The sequence below is a fragment of the Ceratosolen solmsi genome, unplaced genomic scaffold (genome assembly GCF_000503995.2).
Source record: "Ceratosolen solmsi marchali unplaced genomic scaffold, CerSol_1.0 scaffold108, whole genome shotgun sequence".
Lineage (NCBI taxonomy): Eukaryota > Metazoa > Arthropoda > Insecta > Hymenoptera > Agaonidae > Ceratosolen > Ceratosolen solmsi.
In genome coordinates this window covers 139715-161753 of record NW_011948461.1, presented here as the reverse complement: position 1 = coordinate 161753, position 22039 = coordinate 139715, and the positions used below count along the sequence as shown (strand labels likewise).

Genomic DNA, 22039 nt, shown 5'->3' with positions numbered 1-22039 from the left:
GACGCCGGCAACAGCGCCGTCACTTGTTGCTATGTCGAAAATCGTCGTGATGTCAGAGAACGAAGCTGAGGAATATTCTAGAAGCGTCGAAGGGCACAGCCTTGGAAGATTCTGGAAGCTTCATCGACGTTGCTATGCGGGAATATTGTCGTATATTAGAAATTACGGTGTTGGAAAATTCCTGGACTCGCTGAATCGTGTTTACAAACATGAGTGTCCGAGATCTTGTAAATTTGACAATTTTAAACACTGCTTAAAACTGCTTCAATCCCGAACAAAAATATTTATTCACAATTCATTAAACACTTAATATACAACTTAAGCTTTGACAGCGAAGCATTATTTTATAAAGTATAATTACATGAAAATGTGTACGTTTTACACGAAAATATTTAAAAACCAATTGCAATCATTAAAATAAAATAAGACTTAACGGAGTATAGAAATAAGTTTCAAATCTATAGCTTAAATTAAATGAGGTAAATTTTTCTAATGAATAATTTTGAAAATAAATCAAGATGATTATAAAATTTATAATTAGAAATGTACAAATGGTAATATTTTAATATTAAATTGTAATTTTATAAAATACTTTATATTTATATTCATGTAACGATATCGATTCTTATTAACTTATTTATTAATTTACTAGTTTAATCAATGTATTAATTAATTAGCTAATAAACTTTTATTCTAATTTTGTACAACTACTTAAAAGTATAATTTTATATTATCTACAAGCTCTGGACAATACATGAATATACTTCTAAATATTTATCTCCAAAAATATGTGAAAAACAAGTGTAAATATAAACGAATACTTGCAGTTAGGCATATTTGAAAACTAGCTATTTAAATAGAATATTGAATAGAAAAAAATAATATGTAAATGTTATGTATATATATGAACACATGTTTTATAAAAAGATAAATTATTTACATTTGTAGATAGCAATACTAAAAATATAAAAATAGTGCACTTATTTTCAAGATTGTAGTTTACAGCTTTAGTATAATTTTTTTAAATTTTATTTTAAATTATTTGTTTATTCTGTGTAGCACACAATTTTAAATCTTTATATTATCTGTAGAGTACTGTGTTTATGTAAAAATTTTTGCGTCATTCAAATAGAATTGTAGACTGGACAAATATTTGAAATTTATATTTTCACAATACTTAATAGGTTTCAACGTGTATTTTGCAGTAATTAATAATCTATCATATATCTAGTGCAGGATTTATTATCTAAATATGTACTTCTCTCAGCCTTTGTTTGAAATTCTGTATACTAAAATTGAAACTTCTTAGATATTGAGATTCAAGGCAACCAATCAACACTAAACGGTAACTACGCAGAATCCACAAAAACCATTTGATTTCGCATCACTAATATGAATTTTTAGTGTAAGGACGGAGTTCGAAAGGTATAGTTTAATTGTAAAGTGATAATATTTCAATGTATCATAAAAAACGTATATAACTGAAAATCGTTTATTGACTATAATATTTTTCGGAATATTAGAGTATTATTTTAAATAATCTTGTTTTTCATTAAATGTTAATATCAACTAATCTCAACATAGTTATTAAATAGATTGAATGACATATTAATATAATAATTAATATATAATATTTATGTTTCGTATTTGTTCAGTTACACAAAAATTATCTTAATTTGTTTAAGTTTAACCAAATTATTCTATTTAACTGTATTAATGATTATAAGGTTTTGTTAGAAAAATGTACATTATTATATATTCCGTATTTTTATTGCATTCGGTAACAAAAGTTTATTTTGTAAATAAAGAATAACTTTTTTTATATATTTCGTTTATGTGAATTTATATCAATAAATTGATCGTGTTATCATGGCTATGGGAAAAGCTTTTCGTATTTATGAAAAATCGAGGCCACCTAATCCACATTCGCTTATTTTGGAACATCGAAACCAGAGTCAAACACTTCTTTTTGAATCGCAAATCGTAGCTGTTTTGAGTAAGTTTAATATATATATATAATTAAATGTTAATGTCATCTACAATCATCTTGTATCTATTTAAACATAAATTTTATAAAATAAATTTGTATTATATATTTAATATTGTAACATATCGATGTTAATAAAAATTATTAACAATAAATACCTTATTTGATCATAATGGTGAAAAGCTTACATATTATTTATATTATTTATATTTATATTATTACTTTTAATATAAATGCGTATATAAAGTATATTCATTCAATTGTTTATTATTGAGAAAATATATATTATGCCTAGTATTGATTAAAAAAAGAAATAAACACTTAAATAATAAATAGAGAATACAGAAAAAATACAATTTCTATAAGAACTACATAATGTATAATATTAGTAGTTGATTTTATTATTGTTGACAAAATATTGCTAAAACACAATAAAAAGATATTTTTAGAAAATGGTTAAATGTACACTATAATATATATTATATAATATATAATATATAATATATAATATAATATATATTAATTTAAGATTAGACAAAACACAAAAATTGATTTTAGTCAAGTTTAATCCTGTTAATTTTATTCAATAAATTATACATATTACATAGATTTCATACGTTAACATAATTATTACAGTGTTAGATTAAGCGTATAACACAATGAAACATAAATTATAAAAAAAAAAATGAAATCGGTATATAAAATAGCTATATTTATTACTATTTTATTTTTACATAATTATTTTTCAGCAACATATGAAACAAATTCCTTGAAACTTCAATATACAAAATTATTAGAAGCATATGGATGTCTTGGAGTGCTACCAATCAGTTCGGGTGAAAATACCTTTTTCTATTTAGTTATGATAACAGGATGTTTTTCAGTTGGAAAAATTTATGATTCTGAAATATTTAGAATTACTCAAACTAATTTCATTCCATTACATTATACTCAAACTAATAATGAAGATCGTATTGCTGAAGTAAGAAAAGTATTGAATTCAGGTACATTTTATTTTGCATGGTCAGCAGGATCACATGTTCTTGATATAACTCTAAATGCTCAAAAAAGATATGAAACATATAATACAGATAAACAATTTTTTTGGTAAGTCAAATACATAGAATTTTAATTATTTAAATATAAAAGTAATAAATTATGAACACATATAAATAATTTCATACATATATATAATTAATCAACAAATTATTGATATAAATTATTAGTCATAAAAAGAAATAACAATATAATGAAACTTCATAATAATAAAATTTTTTACATTTTTTATATATTAATTAATTGTAAAAGTCTAAATCTTAATTAAGTTTGGATTTAAATTAATAAAAGTTGAAGGATGTGCATTCTCTATTGAAAAATGTATAAAAATAAATTTTAAATAGAAAAAATTTATTTTTTATTAAGTAATTTATTATATACAAATTTGTCATCTATAAAATGTTTTGAGGCAGAATAAGAAAATCTCTCAATAATAAACTAATAGACTACTTGTGTACTAGAAGTAGCTTTTTCTTTGTTATGGATAATTTTTACTTATATTGCAAAGATAATTTAAACATGCATAAAGTTGTATATTTCAATAAATTGATCTTCAATAAAACTTTTAAGATAACAATACATTATTAATAATAAAATATATCCTCTTCACACAGAATTTTATATCAAATTTTTTCTTGTACTTATTGCAGTTTTTAACATTTTCGAATATTCTAATTAGAGTACATTAATATATTCGACATAAAATAATGTACATATTAATATAAATCAATAAAATATTAAGATATTTTTAAAGAAAAATAGATTATTCAATGATATTGAAAATATAAGTGAAACAAGTACTTAATTATTAATAATTAAATACTTATGTAGTTGTTTGTTATTACTGGATAATTAATCAATGAAGCAATAATTATCAAGATCCCCAATTAATAATTAATATATTATAATAATTTATTTATATAACATCATAACTTAATTTATATGAACAACTATTCCAATTTTAATTTGTACAAATTATTCTTCTAAAAACTTTTTTTGAGTGACTAAATTTGTACAATTAATAAAGAGGAGGCATCTTATGAACTACCGTCAAGGCTTGCTGTTTTGGAGGCGTTTGGCGCACCTTATTGATTACGATCTCAATGGCTTCACTGTTAGATTGCAACCCTGGTTGCAATAGATTCTTATAATGTCGCACGTATGCCTAGTAGATCGATTGTCTGAGGCTTCGGTTGGAGTTCGTGCAAGTGATACTGATACTATAAGTATGTGAAATACACTAACTAATAATAACAAATCAATGAACGAGGTGTAGAATTAGAATGAGCTATGGTGCGTGGCGCGCTGCTCTTAAATTTCCGTGTGATAGCTTGTGACGCCGGCAACAGCGCCGTCACTTGTTGCTATGTCGAAAATCGTCGTGATGTCAGAGAACGAAGCTGAGGAATATTCTAGAAGCGTCGAAGGGCACAGCCTTGGAAGATTCTGGAAGCTTCATCGACGTTGCTATGCGGGAATATTGTCGTATATTAGAAATTACGTTGTTGGAAAATTCCTGGACTCGCTGAATCGTGTTTGCAAGCAAGAGTGTCCGAGAGCTTGTAACTTTCCCAATTTTAAATTCGAATTAAACTGCTGCAATCCCCAACAGTTACGATTCAAAAAAAGTTTAAAATTTACTTTTCATCCAAACCGAATAATATAAAACTTATGTATATACTTGTAACAAAATATTATCAATTATCTACGGAATCAATATAAAATTTCTTTTTTTAATTATTCAATGCATAAATTTATATATTTTTATTTATTTATTCGTTTTAGTTTTATTCAATAGTGGAAATTTTGTTTTAATTTAGGATTATATAAGTTTTATCTAATTTGTAATTATAAATAAAAAATTGCGTATTATTATTATCGTTTTAAATATATGTAAGTATTTATTATTCATTATTGTATACATAATTTAATTTTAAGATTTTAATTATTAATTTTTTTACCTTTTAGTTAATTTTATAAGCTAGTTTATCTATTTTATTTCTTAAGCAAATTAAGTAATTTAATGATTTTTATTACAAAAAAAAACAAATAAGTTTAAAAGAAATAGGATCATTATAAACAGTAAAAATTAAAAAATATTCATTTTATACAACATGCATATTTTCATTTCAAATAAAAAATTTAAAATTCCTGTAATTGAATTTGGTGGATAGTCTTTATGTTAAAAATACAGATAATAGTAATATTTCAAAATGACTAAATAAATATAATTTTCTAAATATTAATTATGTTTTTCCAGGAATCGAGTATTACACGTACATTTATTAAAATTCGGCGTGAGTACAGATCATTGGTTATTGAAGGTAATGTGTGGCAGTATAGAAATGAGAACTGTGTATGGAGGGCATAAACAGGCCCGAGCTGTTCTAATTTCTAGATTAAGCTGTGAAAGAGCTGGAACAAGGTACTTCGTTAAAACAAATATATTAAAAATATATTTCTTGATAAGAAAAATAATAAGTAGCAATTCTCAACCTATAAATTGATTATTTGAACAGTGCTCCTAAACTTAGTTACCTATCTTATTCATATATCACAATGAACCCATTGGTAACCAAATTAAAAGAAATTAATTTATTGTATATGTTGAAATCAAGATAATAACAATAAAATTGAAAAAATGAGTAATACACCGAATCTAATAATAATTCAAAAAAGATATATATACTGAACCATATGTTACATGTTTGCTGTGTACTGTATTCATATGTCAAAAAGGAATATTGCGCAGAATATGTACTGTTACATTTAGTAATTGAAATCATCAATATGATATCAGAAACTCATAGACAAGTTCAATATATAATTAAACGTTATATAGATTACAGATAAGTAACTATTATAAAATAGTGCACGGAAATTTTTTGATATTAAAATATCACAAAAGTCGTGTCACTATTCGCATCATATTTTAGAAATAAGTGATATAAAAAGAAGTGAAATGTTTGTTTGTATGTATAAATTACTTGAAATCATTGTCAAACAGTATAGACTTCTGCAGAATAAATTCCCAAATATGTAGTAGAATTTATCATACTTTTACGTTTTTCAACAGAAATTTATATATTATTTTTATATTCTGTTTACAATATTTTTTAATTGTAATAAAAAATTATATATAAAATATATCGAATGTATATAGCTAATTACTTTCATTACAGAAGGTAGGAAACTAAAATTATTGATTGATAGCAGCATAGTCATACTGAACGCTAGTACTTTTCTTAATTCATTTATTCCAAGGTAGAAAATCAGATTACAAGGATTCATCGTCATTCGTTGTAAACATTTATTTGTAATCAGTACTAATTTACTTAAACACAAATGCTGAATGTATACATGTTGAGATTGCTTCATTGATAACACACGCATACTCTTATGTAATGTATAGCAAATAAAAAAATACTGACTCGATCATAGTTGAATTATTAAAAAGTAACTACATGATCAAGTACAATATACTTTCGGCGCTTGATGACCAAAACTTTAATAAAGAGTTAATAAATAATATGATCAATATTATTTTTAAATCTATAAGTAAATAGGTTTCGGTCTTTAAGTCATATTATCTTTAAATATTTGATACCCGTAAGGAAATAAATATTTACAGGTTTATTTTATTTAATATTCTGACATTTCATTAAATTTGTAGGGCAACTTAATTATTTCATGACCATGTATTATTTAAGTGATTTAAAAAATTAGCTTAACGTTAAATAATATTTAAAAATCACAAACAAAATATATTTCTTTAATAATTTATCTATTATTGATAATATAGAGTACAGAAGTTAACCTAAAAATAGCACTGGTCATTAATACATAATAATTGGTGTTGATAAATTTGCATTGCAGTAGTATATTGTATTTAATATTTTGAAACATAATATTCTATTTTTATATTTATCAGTAAATATAAAATTTATATTTATTCTACTATTACTGAAAGTAAATTTTCATGTGTTATTTAAATTTTTAATATTTACAAATAAGTATATCTTGGTATGCATTTTATTTATTCACGAGACTTTGATAGTACAACACAATTTAATGTCAAACAGTATTTGAACGTATTTATCAGATAAAAAATCTTAAATGGAGTCATTAAGCTATTTCTTCTGTAATCGAAGTCTTGAAATACAGGATTTATGCATTAATGCATAACCAATACTTTCTTTTCATTAAAAAGTCAAATATGTTTAAACTTTAATTATCAAAACTATATTGTAATATGTGATTGTATTATCATTAAATACAGCAAAATACAATTTCTTATTTGGAATTGAGTCAACATAATTCATATATCTATATCGATTTCATATGCATAATAGAAAGTAGCTTCGTAGTAAGATCAGCAGAAATGAAACAGCATAAGTGAACCAACTGGATAACAACAAAAATAATCGCTATATCAATCGTGATAAAAATTATATGTAAGAGTTGATAACTAGGGGAAATAGTTAACATACAAAACACTCAAATAATCGTAATATATAAATGATGTAATTTTTCTGATAAATAATGTTAGAGTTTCAATAATAATGTTATCAAAATTTAAATCACTTAACCAGACACGCATTAAAATTGCTTATAAATAAACAGGACTTTGAAGAATATCAAAAAACGAGTTTACTTTAAAAACATGAAAAAATAAAATATCTAAATTGTATTACCTAAGTAGGATTAGTCTAAATTAAAAATATCTAGTTGAAACAAATGAATATATGTGGCAAATTATAATAAATATTTGACTTCAGGTAGCATTAATTATTATTTTATCAAATTTTTGTTTTGTATACATGTTAAAATAAAACGCATTGAAAATATAGAAAATTTAAGTAAAGTTTATTACGCAAAAATATTTTTAATTTAAATAGAACCTATGGAGGTAAAAACTCTTTATACAAAGAAATTATTTAGTATTTTTAAAAATTATATCTTGCATATATGATTAATTATTGTTCTCAATATTTGCAATGCTATAAACGTAAAAGATATAACTTTTGAAAAACAAATCTTCCTTTATATTAAAAATCGATTATAAACAGTAAAAAAATATAACATAATTATAACAATATGTATAATTTATGTTCTTTAAAAACTAAAAATGATGCCACTTTACTGTTATAAATAAGTGTATATCCGCTATCCATACCATAATTTTTTGTGTAATATTAAATTTTACTGTTGCAAACATATTGTTAGTTTATTCTGTTTTTAATGTATTACAGATTTCGTTTATCATTAAAAAAATGGAACAAAAATTGCAATGCATTTATGACTATATTTAAATAAATTGAAAATATTAAAAAAAATTTTAATATATTTATTATTAAAAACTATTCAAAGAAAAAAATTAATTTAAATAGATATACTTCAATTAGATACTCTTTTATAAGAATTTGATTTAATTTTAGATTCAATGTACGGGGCACAAATGATGATGGTCATGTTGCTAATTTTGTCGAAACTGAGCAAATAATTTACATAGATAATGAAGTATCTTCCTATGTACAGATTCGTGGGTCTGTACCACTTTTTTGGGAACAGCCAGGTATTCAAGTTGGCTCGCATAAAATAAAAATTTCAAGAGGTTTCGAGGTTTCAGCCCCTGCTTTTGATAAACATTTTGTACTATTGAAGAAACGTTACGGACAACAATTAATTTTAAACTTGTTAAGTTCGAGCTTAACAGGCAACAAGGAAGGTGAAACAATGTTAAGTGAACTTTTCCAGTGCCACCAAAATAATTCACAGCATTCTGATATTCCTCATATTGCTTTTGACTATCATCAAGAATGCCGCAACGGAAATTTAAAAAATATATCTAAATTAAAAGATAAGATATTAGTGTTTCTTGAAAAATTTAATTTATTTTATTCTGAAGGTGAAAAAATTATACACACTCAACAAGGAATTATTCGTTCTAATTGTCTAGATTGCTTAGACAGAACTAATTGTGTACAAACTTTTATTGCCTTAGAAATCCTTAAAAAACAATTATTTTTACTAAAATTAAGTAATAAGCAACAAATTTTATCTAGATTTAATGAAGTTTTTCGACAAATGTGGATTAATAATGGAAATGAAATTAGTAAAATTTATGCTGGCACTGGTGCAATTCAAGGAAATTCGAAATTAATTGATGGTGCACGATCTGCAGCCAGAACTATTCAAAATAATCTTCTAGATTCGAATAAACAAGAAGCTATTGATATATTGCTTGGTTCACCATTAAATCTCGATCTTTCTGATAGAGCTCGAATACTTTTGTCAACAAATATGCTACTTGCTCACTCAAAATTACTGCATGAAATGTGCAAAAGATATAAAGAATATATTGAGATAAAAAAATTAAGAGTTAGTATTGCTACATACAACGTAAACGGAGGGAAACATTTCCGAAGCGTTGCTTACAAAGACATAGCGCTGTCTGATTGGTTACTGGACGCTTCTCAGAAATCGATGAGTAAGTTATTTCATCTATACTTCAAAATATAAGTAAAGTATACTTATAAAACTATTTATATTTCTTGCAGAGAAGTCCGAGGAATATCCTATCGATTTATTTGTAATTGGTTTTGAAGAAATCGTAGATTTGAATGCTACTAACATAATGGCAGCTAGTAATGAAAATGCTAGAGCTTGGGCAGATGAGCTTCAGAAAGTTTTATCTAGAGATCATAAATATGTCCTTGTAACATATCAACAGTTGGTTGGTGTTTGTTTATATATTTTTATAAGACCAACATATACTAACTTCTTAAGAGATGTTGCAGTCGATTATGTAAAGACTGGGCTTGGAGGTACTACAGGCAATAAGGGTGCAGTTGCTATTCGTTTTGTATTATTTTCAACGTCATTTTGTTGTATTTGTGCACACTTTACTGCTGGTCAGTCACAAGTGAATGAAAGAAATGCAGATTATGCAGAAATTACTAGAAAAATTGTCTTTCCACAAGGTCAAACTTTAAATGCACACGATTATATATTTTGGTGTGGAGACTTTAATTATAGAATTGATATGGATAAAGAGGAAATGAAAGAATTAATTAAGCATAATCAAATACCTAAATTACTAATATGCGACCAACTAAAGGTAAATATTTTCACCAATATATTACTTATTATAAAGCATATATACTACCAAACCTTCATTTTCTTCATAAATGCATAGGATTTTATAAAAAAATATTGACATATAATTTTGTATGTTCGACATAATTTACAAAATACAGTGAAAATTTATGAATAATTTGTATGCTTCATAGAACTGTATAACCTTTGGTTATTACTAATAATTACACTAATATTTCACATTAAACTTCTTATATTAATTGTTAATTAATGAAAAGAGAATAGTTTTTATTTAATTAAAATAATTTTTTAAAAAGCAATGTATGCATATATGATTATTACACTAACGTGTATTATTTTCCAATATTGAAAAAATATTTAGTTCGTGTATTAGATTAAAATGTAGAATATTAACTTCACGAATTCAAAATAGAGAACAGTACATGCTCTCGGACACAATTGTTTGTAAACTCGACTCAACGAATTCTGGAATTTTTCTACAATGTAAAATCAAATATACTACAATCATTAAGATTTTCGGCATAGCAACAAGCATCAGCATTGTTGCCGGCGTTTCAAGTTGTTACACGAATATTTAAGAGCAGCTTGCCACGTGTCGAGGCTCACTGTAATTCTACTTCTCGTTCACTCATCTGTTATTACCATCAGTGCATTTTCAAATCTATCTAGTATCAGTTATTACTTGCGACTTCGAAACTCAGTCGTATGCCTGCAATCAGCCTACAATATACGTGCATCATTACTAGAATTTGCGATAATAAGTTAGTAAGTTAACAGTGAAGCCATTGGAATTGTAATGAAACACGGTGCGGTGACCATGCAGCCATTCAGCATGCTTTGCTAGTCACCCATGCGCGAATTACATTTGATAAAATCTGCCAAAATAGATGACGCAATACGCTGTCTCCGACTGACCAAGCCTGAGAACGTACGTTCACCCAATAAAATTTAATTACATTGTCAAAGCCAGAATACAGTTCATTAAATAGTCGACTATAACTACTTCAAGTCCTTCCGAACTTGAAGGCTTATCATTTAATGTTCTGGTGTGTGACTAGCTCTCTAATACTCCCATACTCCGTTTGAGTATGTTTACTCCATCTACTAAGCACTACTGATTACAATTACCATCTTCCCATGCTCATTAATGAGCACGGTCGACTACTCATGCTGATCCTTATAACATCAGCATAAACCCGACATTCAACATCCATATTAATCGCCATCACTTCGAAGAAACAACCTCACCACAGCAATAGACTAATTTCCCCTCTCTCATTTGAAGCAAACATAAAACTGCAATATTATAATAATTACTAATAAACGATAATATACCAGAATAAACGATCGAATTAACTCAAGAATATACATTGTACAAACTTTCAGCCCTTCCACTTGTGTTTTTTCCTATTAATCGCCATGGCGAGAGACTAATCCTCTGAACAAATGAACTGGCAGTTCGAGCCACAAAATAAACCCTCATATTCGAACAAATAATATTAAAATAGAATTATTATTTCAACTATTTACTTTACACAAATTGGTCTTAATATTTGTAAATTTGAATTATTTTTTCTTTCTCTCGTTAAGATTCTTAACGATTCATGGACAGATGTATGAGAAAAAAATCGGATAAAATACGTGTATAGTTACGATACTAATGAAATAAAATATAATCTTTTAGTAGTTTAATATTTGGTAGATATTTATTGCTTTTCTAATGGACCTCGATTATACTTGAAATATAAAACTTTACTAAATCTGTACTTTCAACATAGTAGCTTAGAATTGAACTCAGGATTTATTGCGTGGTTAACTGAAATTCATTCAAGACAATTAAAAAATATATTAATTTGTGTTATGTTTTATTAATTTATGATTTCTTTATTACAAATAGTATGTGAATGAAATCTATGAAATACCTTCTACTAAGGAATGCTTTAACGGCAAAAATAACATTGTTTTTATTAAAGATTAAGTATATAAATCTTCATTTATGTATATAAAATTTAGATTTTCTATCTGTATAAATAAATATACATAAAGTAAATAAGCGCGACATATCTATTCAATCGTAAAATTCGTTCGTATTTATGTGCTTTATATGTGAAAAAGTTCATGCAGAAAAAGAAAGTAACATAATTTTACAATTGTCATAATTACTAACATGCATTGTTATGTACTTTTGTTTATTCACAGTTTATCTCTTCATCGTGTAATTTTTTAATATGACAAGTATAAACTTAAAATAATTTGCAATATTTTTTTATAACGAATAAATATAAATGAAACCACCCCTTATTATTATAAATATCTAAAAATAAAATAGGGTGTTTAGAGAACTATAACTTATTTATAACAAACATTTTATATATTTGTATTATACATAATTAGTATTGATTCAACATCCTTTGATTATATACAACACTTTTGCCTATCTTAACCAAGCACAGAATCAGCTTTGACAGATATGTTAGTAGATATGAACAATATGTAGACAGATATGTATGTAGCCTACAAATAAATCGTAGTAAATAATATCTGTTTTATAATAATATAAACATTTACTTAATATATCAAACGTGAACTCGTGTATTCAAAATCAAATAAAGCAAAAGCAAGTGTATTTACTCTCGTATGCAGTATTGATAATTGCGACGCACTATCGGATAAGGAAAAAGAATAAATACAAAACTGGTTTAAAATTTCCATAGATTATATCAATATGTAAACTTCACTAGTCATCAGGATGAAGACAAATGCGAAGTTTCCAATATAATTACTCATTTGGTCGTTAGTTCTCATTACTCATTACTCATTACTCATTGAGTCGTACTATAAAATCGGAACCTTGACTTAAAAATAAATTGCTATCCAGATATCTGAAAGATTTTCAAACTACAATCAACTATCAAAGATTCCAGCAATAATTGCCCTTATAGCTCAAAAAAACAAATTCGACTACTGAAAAGAAATATTACAAATTATACGTAAAATCAATTGTGGTTAAGTACTTTTCATAATCTTCATTTGATTTTTAATTTACATTAGGTAATATCTGTTAATTTGTAAAAACAAACCATATTGTTATTTTTCAAAAACGTAATCTTTAAAATTTTAAATCAATTATGGATGTCAATTTTATTTGCATATTGTAAAAGTTCAATAGTTAAGTAACTGTTACGGATTGAAACAATTGAAAGCAGAATACAAAGTGGGAGAGGTATGAGCGCGCGAACATTTGTTTATAAACACTGGCTAACGAACTCGAAAAACTGCTTCTACATCGAAAGACGAATCTACGACTATAATTCCGTAAGGTAATAACAATGAACCCTACAAAGCTATGCCCTATTGACGTCACGATAAATATCGATATATCAACAGTCACCATTGCGGTATCGGCGCCGCAAGTTTGTACGAGAATATTTAAGGAGCTGCACTTGCCGCGTTTTCTCTCTTGCCAGTACCAATCACGCACCCTCCACATCGTGTTCGCTATCCAACCTGCAATCGCGATTATTGTAGCCATAGCAAGCATCAAGCAGCCTAAAGAACTAATAGCGACGCGACAACTACACCGGCTCCCATGCTTACGGAAGCAACGCACCACGCACGTTTCGTACTACTACAACTACACCGGCGACAAGAGCAGTAACGTCCGACTTGCCCCTCCAGTGCGCGACCACCACCACGGCGACTCATCTTGCAACGAAATGGGATCGCGCCCCACTCTATCGAAATTTCCTTATTTATTCACTCACACCTTCATTCATGCACCTTACAATCATTAACTATTTATTATATTTATTATATTTAATAAAAGGAAAGACAATAAACATTAAAGGCAGTATTGAATAATTGCATTGCCCTTCCACTTGCCAGCAAGCCTCCACCCACCATCATAAGGAGGTTTTAAGTCTGATCCCAGACAGTAACAAATATTCCCAATTAATTACTTTAACTAAATTCTATTTATAAATATCATAATTTAGTATGCTAATGTTTCTCAAATTATTATAACCAAGTACAACTAATATTTCAAGTATACATAATCATTATCTGAAACACATGTACAATTATTTTCTTTTCAATTTGATAATAATGATAATAAAAATAAAAAAAATAATAATAATGTTATAAATAATGTTATAAACTATTATAATATATGAAGTATACTATAAAACTACCAAGTATTAGCTAAGGTATTAATAGAACATTACAGAATTACTGTCTTGTAGAATCAACAGCAGCTTGGAAATGTATTTCAGAATTTTTTGGAAGGATCTATAAATTTTCTTCCTACTTATAAATATGACCTGTTTTCTGATGATTATGATACTAGTGAGAAATGTCGGCAACCTGCTTGGACTGATAGAGTTTTATGGAAACGTCAAAAATTCGTATATGATAAAGGTAAGAAAAATTAATTAAAATTTGTTAGTAAAATTTATGAAAAAAAAGTTATAAAACAAAAAACTAAAAAAACTACATTTGTTTTTAAGATTTCAACGAGGATTGGAATTCTGGTAAATTACTATATTATTGTAGAAGCGAATTAAAGCAAAGTGATCATAGACCAGTAATAGCTACGATCGATATTGATGTTCACTGCGTAGATACAATTAAACGTGATATAATTTTTGAAGATGTTAATAGACAATTAGGTCCGCCTGATGGAACAATAATTTTACGTGTTGATGAAGATTGCATTGATCTAGAAAGTATCTTTGAAGATAATTTTATGAATCTTCTAGTGCAAGAATTTTCTGAATTAGGTGAAATAATACTTGTACGTTTAGTAGGTAATACAATATGGATTACATTTCGAAATAGCGAAAGTGCTTTAGCTGCAGCTAAAAAAAAAATTGTAAATGTCTGCGATCAAAAATTAGAAATAATACTAAAATCGCCTAATTGGATATCAAACGTCCAAAAAGAACTTGATATTCTTGAAAATATAGACAATACAGAAAACCTTGCTATTTTAAGTACAATACCAAGAAAATTTAAATTATGTCATTCCGCTACATCAACGTCTCCTAAATCAATTCCTCCTGCGAGACCACCACAACCCGTAATATCTAAAAAACAAAATATTTTTCGCCCAACATTATTACAAACTAAACAGTTGAATAAACAACCTATCGAAATTAAAAATGAGGAAATCCCAGAGATTGTTGCTATTACTTCCGTTGATAATTCAATCAATAATCCTGAATCAATTTCAATATATACACATTCTAAATTATCAAATCAAGTCGTGACAGATCCTCCACCTTTACCACTACGTGATCAAACTTCAACACCTTCAATTGCGTTATCAGTACCACCAATTAGTTTACCTCCTCCAATACCGGTCAGATCATCAGGAAAACCACCAATACCTGTACGAAATAATGATTATAATAAATCTTGTATTTAAAATAAACTAGCTATGTATAATTTAGACTGTAATGCAATACGTTAAATAAAATGTATTTACTTTAATGCTGCATTAGAGAAGATTCACAGTATTTATTACTTAACTATAAAATCAAATAAATATAATATATCGAAAAACTAAAGTATATACATACATAAAGTTATATTCAAAATTATATATGTTATTAAACCAAAATAACATTATTATTATAATAAAAGTAACTGATTATATTAATATAATATTAATTTATATTAATTTTTACAGCATCATTTTTGCAACAATACTTGTATTTAATGAATTTTGTATTTTATTTTTGTTTTAATAAATATTTTTGTTTAGAGTAATTTCTAATAAAGAGATTCGAAACATATTTAAAATAAAATGTAATGATTTTTTATTTATAATTACTTAAAATAATTGTATATATGAGTAAAAATATTAAATATAAAATACTTTGAAGTACAATTATTTATTGTAAGCAAAAAATATTTAAATATTTGTAATAGAATCTCAGAATTTATGTAACAAATAAAACCTTTGAACTCAATGAATAATTCCAATTTTTATTATCCATCGTTCCTTACCAGCATCATGTATTAATAAAAATAATTTATTTATATTTTACATTTATTGAAGTAGTTTTTAATTGTTACGGATTGCAGCATTATTAAGCGTAATAAAAGTGAGAGTGAATGCTTCTAACCGAAAAACTCGAATTCGACTACAATTCATAAAAGTAATAACAAATGAACCCTACAAGTCTATGCCCTGTTCACGTCACGATAAATATCGGCATAGCAATAGCCACCGATGCGCTATTCGGCGAACCAAATTCGTACGAGAATATTTAAGGAGCTGCTCTTCACTCTATCATCCTCTTACTAATTCAATCAAGCAGTCATCAAGATCAAATCACCGTCCTACAAGGTAACACCATTTACACACAGATTATCTCAAACTAACACGTAAGCTATACACATTCAGCTTACTACTACCATACAGATCGACATCAATAAAAGTAAGATACGCTATTACACACGTTCTTACGTGCCATCAATACACTGAGATCGACTCTACACGTAAGTCACGCTATTACACACATTCTTACGCGCCACCACACTGAGATCGACTCCACACGTAAGCTGCGCTATTACACGCCTTTTTACGAATTACTAACACACGGCTCTGTGAGTTAAGTAAGCAGCAATACCTAGACCACGGCATCATCATTGCCCTTCATCAGTGACGTCACACATCAATGCCACAACGGCTTATCGGTGGCGTCAACACTCCCTTTTCACACCGTGATACTCTTCACGGCATTATTACCCTCCATCAGCGCATCTCCCACTACCACTACAAGTCATAACCACGAGTAGGATAATTACGCGTCACAACAAGAATAAACTTACAAGTTTATTATCACTCATACTAGTTGAGGAAACTCTCACTTATTTATTGTATCATTCATTCAATCTCACCTCATTAGACCACTGATTATTTATTATATCATTATATTCAATAAAAGGAAAACCAACTCATATAAAGGTAGTATTGAATTATTGTATTGTCCATTCCACTTGCCAGCAAGCCTCCCTTCATCATCTCAGGGAAGTTTTTAGTCTGATCCCAGACATTAATATTCGGAACATTATCTTATAATACAGTTTTAACTTAGTTATGAATGTTTATTTATTTATTTATGCAATAATAAAATATAGATATATGAAAATCAATGAAAATTAGTTTCTTCTAACATTTACATAGGATCAAAATGTTTCTTTTATATATAATTTATAATTCGCTTTTTTATCTCTAAGATTGCTTTAAAAAATTTAATTAAATATACTTAATTTTTCGAACCTTCATTTAAATATTTCTAAAAAATGTAGAGTTTATTTTTATTGAAAAAGCAGTTTCGTTAGAACACTGCATAAGTTCTATAAATAAATTAAAATAAAACAGTACATCCTCAATCTTTAATATTCGTAATTAGCTATATGTATTTCTAATAAAAAAAATTGTTTCTATATTTTAAACTTAATTTTTTTTTAATAAAATTATGTTCTCATAGAGATATGACAAAATATAGAGAAGTATTTCAAGACTGCTTTATATTCAGAAAGCCAATTAAATGATAGCTAGGATAAGATTTCAGACTACATTGATAAAAGTACAATAGAACATCGACATTACGTCTAAAATTAAGAAAATTAGATTTAATAAAAATATTAAAAATCAAGCTTATTCAGTCATTAATGATAAAGAGAAATAGCAATTTTACGTAAAGAAAAAATTGCTAGCGAGATTAACACAAAAAATACTAATACTCAAGGCAACTAAGAAGGAGAATTGATGCTTTATTTATAAGTGTTCGTGTTCGGATTTAAAGGGTTAGCTTATGGCTCGAACTGCCAATTCAATAGTTCAGTGGATTAGTCTCTCGGCAGGATAATTTTAAAGGAAATCAATAACGGACAAGGCTGAAAAATATAATATATTTATTTAAAAATAAGGTTAATGAGTGTAAACAATTATTATAATATTGCACTGTTGTGTAGAAATTCTGTTGGATTATTCAAAAGATGTGTTCTTGTGATTTTTATGCCATAAAGGCTTCTTTGGATATTTCTGTCTTGGTTATGCTAGGTTATGCTGATGTTGTCAATGTCAGCTGATGTCGTCAGTCAATTACAGTATACTTGCACTGACCGGCAGTTACGCTTGATGGAGAGCGAAGTGATTTTACGAATGAGCTTATGTTGTCGAAAATGTGGCCACGCGGCGTCTTTACAGTATACTTGCACTGACCGGCAGTTACGCTTGATGGAGAGCGAAGTGATTTTACGAATGAGCTTATGTTGTCGAAAATGTGGCCACGCGGCGTCTTTACAGTATACTTGCACTGACCGGCAGTTACGCTTGATTGAGAGCGAAGTGATTGTACGAATGAGCTTATGTTGTCGAAAATGTGGCCACGCGGCGTCTTTACAGTATACTTGCACTGACCGGCAGTTACGCTTGATTGAGAGCGAAGTGATTGTACGAATGAGCTTATGTTGTCGAAAATGTGGCCACGCGGCGTCTTTACAGTATACTTGCACTGACCGGCAGTTACGCTTGATTGAGAGCGAAGTGATTGTACGAATGAGCTTATGTTGTCGAAAATGTGGCCACGCGGCGTCTTTACAGTATACTTGCACTGACCGGCAGTTACGCTTGATTGAGAGCGAAGTGATTGTACGAATGAGCTTATGTTGTCGAAAATGTGGCCACGCGGCGTCTTTACAGTATACTTGCACTGACCGGCAGTTACGCTTGATGGAGAGCGAAGTGAACTTTACGAGTGAGCTTATGTTGTCGAAAATGTGGGCACGCGGCGTCTTTACAGTATACTTGCACTGACCGGCAGTTACGCTTGATGGAGAGCGAAGTGAACTTTACGAGTGAGCTTATGTTGTCGAAAATGTGGGCACGCGGCGTCTTTACAGTATACTTGCACTGACCGGCAGTTACGCTTGATTGAGAGCGGAGTGAATTTACGAATGAGCTTCGCCTCATGGCGCGTTGCGCTTAAATGTGCATGCGGCGTCTTCAGCGCCGGCAACAGTGTCGATGCGCGTCCCTTCCAGAAATTTTCCTTTGGCGTGAGAAAACGAAGCTTCTAGAAGTTTCGAAGGCGTCCCTTTTTTGTGAGTGCTGGCAGTAAATAATATTTCAAATCGTAAACTTGCTCGGACTTGCCGAGTTTTGTTTGTAAACATCTTTCTCGAGTACCCGCCTTGGTTCGCGCGTGCGGATCAGCCTAGGCACACGTGGTGGTCAGCCTTGCTGCACGCGCGGTCAGTCTAGGCGCACATGCGGTACGCCGGACTGTGTATATGACCTTTCTTTTGTTTGAAATTCATGAGACTGCTTCAATCCCGAACAGTTCGAGAATGCAAGAACATTTTCTTTTTTTTGTCAGTGCAATAAATCATCTGGAACGTAACATCGTAAAATTTGTATTTGGATTTCAAAACTTCGCTTGCTCAAAATTATCAAGCACTAGTGTCATAAAACATCTGGAAAAAACAATACCATAAATACAGAAAAACCTATAGTTTAGACATCTGCACTTTCGTTTCGCTCGGTAACTACATCAAGCATTACTGCAAGCAGACCTTCCTTCCCCTTCCCACTGTCTACAAGTTGTAATGCTGTCACCAGATGTGTCAGCGGTGCCCCCCCCCCCTTTCTGCTGCCCACATACAATACCATAAACACGGGAAAACCTATAGTTTAGACATCTGCACTTTCGTTTCGCTCGGTAACTACATCAAGCATTACTGCATGCGGACCTTCCTTTCCCTTCCCGCTGTCTACAAGTTGCAATGCTGTCACCAGATGCTGTCGCATGCAGCAGCAGCAACGAGAGATCTGCTCATCATGAAGACCCAGAGACGACTAGGCCCTTAATTAACTCCGAAGCCAAAAGCGGCGCTGACTTCGCACTATAAGGGAGGAGTCTCTGATTGGACAGAAAATAAGGGAAGGGGTTCACGTCAAATTCATAGTCAGCAAAATGTATTTAAGGGGCGCAATTTTCAATACTCATTTACTTTCATTACTTAACTCTACTTATCACTCGTGATATTTAATTGTTTTCTCTCTTTTTTTGATATCTCTCGTTTAGTAATACTCTCTCAATATATTAAACCCTTGAGACATTTCATACTCAGTTAAATTTAGTGAAAGTCGATTTAACTCTATTGCGGGAAACGACTTACACTACTTCGGATTGTCCATTAACACTGGTACTGGAACAGTAGTTACAAGCCCTGGAAGAACGACGACATAAGCCCGTATGTCCACTAACGCCGTTCAAGAAACTGTCGTTACATGTTCCAAGGGAGCGACGACAATCCGCCTATCAGAGTCCGAAGACGAGTCAACGATTAGTCTTCGTAAGTAGTATTTTTACTACAATAATTACATATATATTGAGATTCAGAGTATTACATCGACAAGCACTAAGGACGATGAAGCTCCTCTTAAAACGACAGTACGGAATAAATTCCAGTACGCAGCGTCAAGTTCGCGCCCGCAAAAGGGGTGTCCCTTTCAGCAACCCTCACCTTAGTTCAAGTTCGGAAGCTTATGAAATTAAGCAACACACAGCGCCAGTGTCGACAAATCAAGTTTCGCGCCATTCTGCGGTAACATTCAGTCATAACGCTGCATTCATAATCTTAACCACACACGTGCTCATTCAAACAGCGCTAGTGTCGACGAACGAAACTTCGCGCCATTCGACATTTATATTCAACAATCAAGCTGCATAGATTACTGTACGTTTGCCTCCGCAACATATTAATTCAATCCAAGAATTTAGTTCTATAAGTAATAATAGTAATACTAGTCAAACTTGTCATTAATAAATAACAGAATAAAGAGCATATACTTCAGCCATATCATGCTCTGTCTGTCTGCCATATCTGTGCTCAATTTCATTATTCAGTTTAAATTTCAGTAGTATGCATATATTGAATAATAATATTCAGTAGTATATTGAAATAATAAAAATATTTCCAATAGTGGTATCATAACGCTGAAAATCGTAAAAAGTTTGAACTTTTACAACTGTAAATTAGAATAAATTATTGTGAAATATGTTTAAACATCATAAAATGAATATAAACCTCTTGTAATATTTTAATTCTATGTTTTGTGAACCAATAAATTACAACTGTAGAAGAAGGAATAACATTTAAAAAAGTTAAATAAACTAGACTATCGCATAAATTTATATTAAAAAATAAACAATACTCTTCGAAAACAGTATTGCTCAGGATTGAACTACCCAGAAATATAAATTTAATGCTTTATTTAATGTGATTTCATTACATTTTTATTTATTATTAATACGTAATATTTGAAGTATTCGTTATGAAAATTGTCGATGAAATTTAAGCCTTATGCTGTATCCGCATAACCATAATGGAAAATTCAAGAATCTACTAAAGCATGCTTTCCGAGAATTTGACAGGATTTTCAAGAATTACAAACTCTTAATGTACGCAATCATATATAAGGAAGAACGGACGACGAAGAAAATCAGTCTTGTTGAGTAAGTCAAAGTGAAATTAGTGCAAGTCATAACAGTTAAAAGTTGTACACGTCTGTCTACGGAAATCCGTGCAAGGTATACTTATTTGTTTACATTATTTATTATCTATTGCTGGGCAGCTATCGGTGCACCCTCCACAACTTGACTATAGTCAGTCCGCATTCAGGACGACGACATAGACTGACATCTACAGCAATCTATTTGTATCATATATTATTGCGACTCAGCTCCGACAATATCAGTCAGGCCTTCGCAACTTGATTGTTATTACAACATATCGCCAACATTATCGGTCTGGTAACTCGGGATAGACTATCGTCACCTCGGCGCAGCATCGGCAGTA

The 22039-nt window shown here is 29.2% G+C and overlaps 1 protein-coding gene across 2 annotated transcripts; it reads left to right on the top strand.

The window, feature by feature from the left end:
- The first annotated feature begins 1803 nt into the window (after window positions 1-1803).
- Synj (synaptojanin) lies at window positions 1804-15724 on the top strand. 2 transcript variants are annotated; one of them, XM_011505509.1, is made up of 7 exons: window positions 1804-1996; window positions 2737-3094; window positions 5304-5468; window positions 8482-9533; window positions 9604-10163; window positions 14404-14578; window positions 14668-15724. In XM_011505509.1, the coding sequence occupies exons 1-7, from the start codon at window positions 1870-1872 to the stop codon at window positions 15585-15587; spliced, it is 3357 nt and encodes a 1118-aa protein (XP_011503811.1). In that variant the 5' UTR covers window positions 1804-1869; the 3' UTR covers window positions 15588-15724. The 2 variants fall into 2 exon arrangements, with proteins under 2 accessions (XP_011503811.1, XP_011503812.1); XM_011505510.1 differs by lacking the exon at window positions 2737-3094 and having other exon boundaries at window positions 1934-1996.
- Window positions 15725-22039: the final 6315 nt, after the last annotated feature.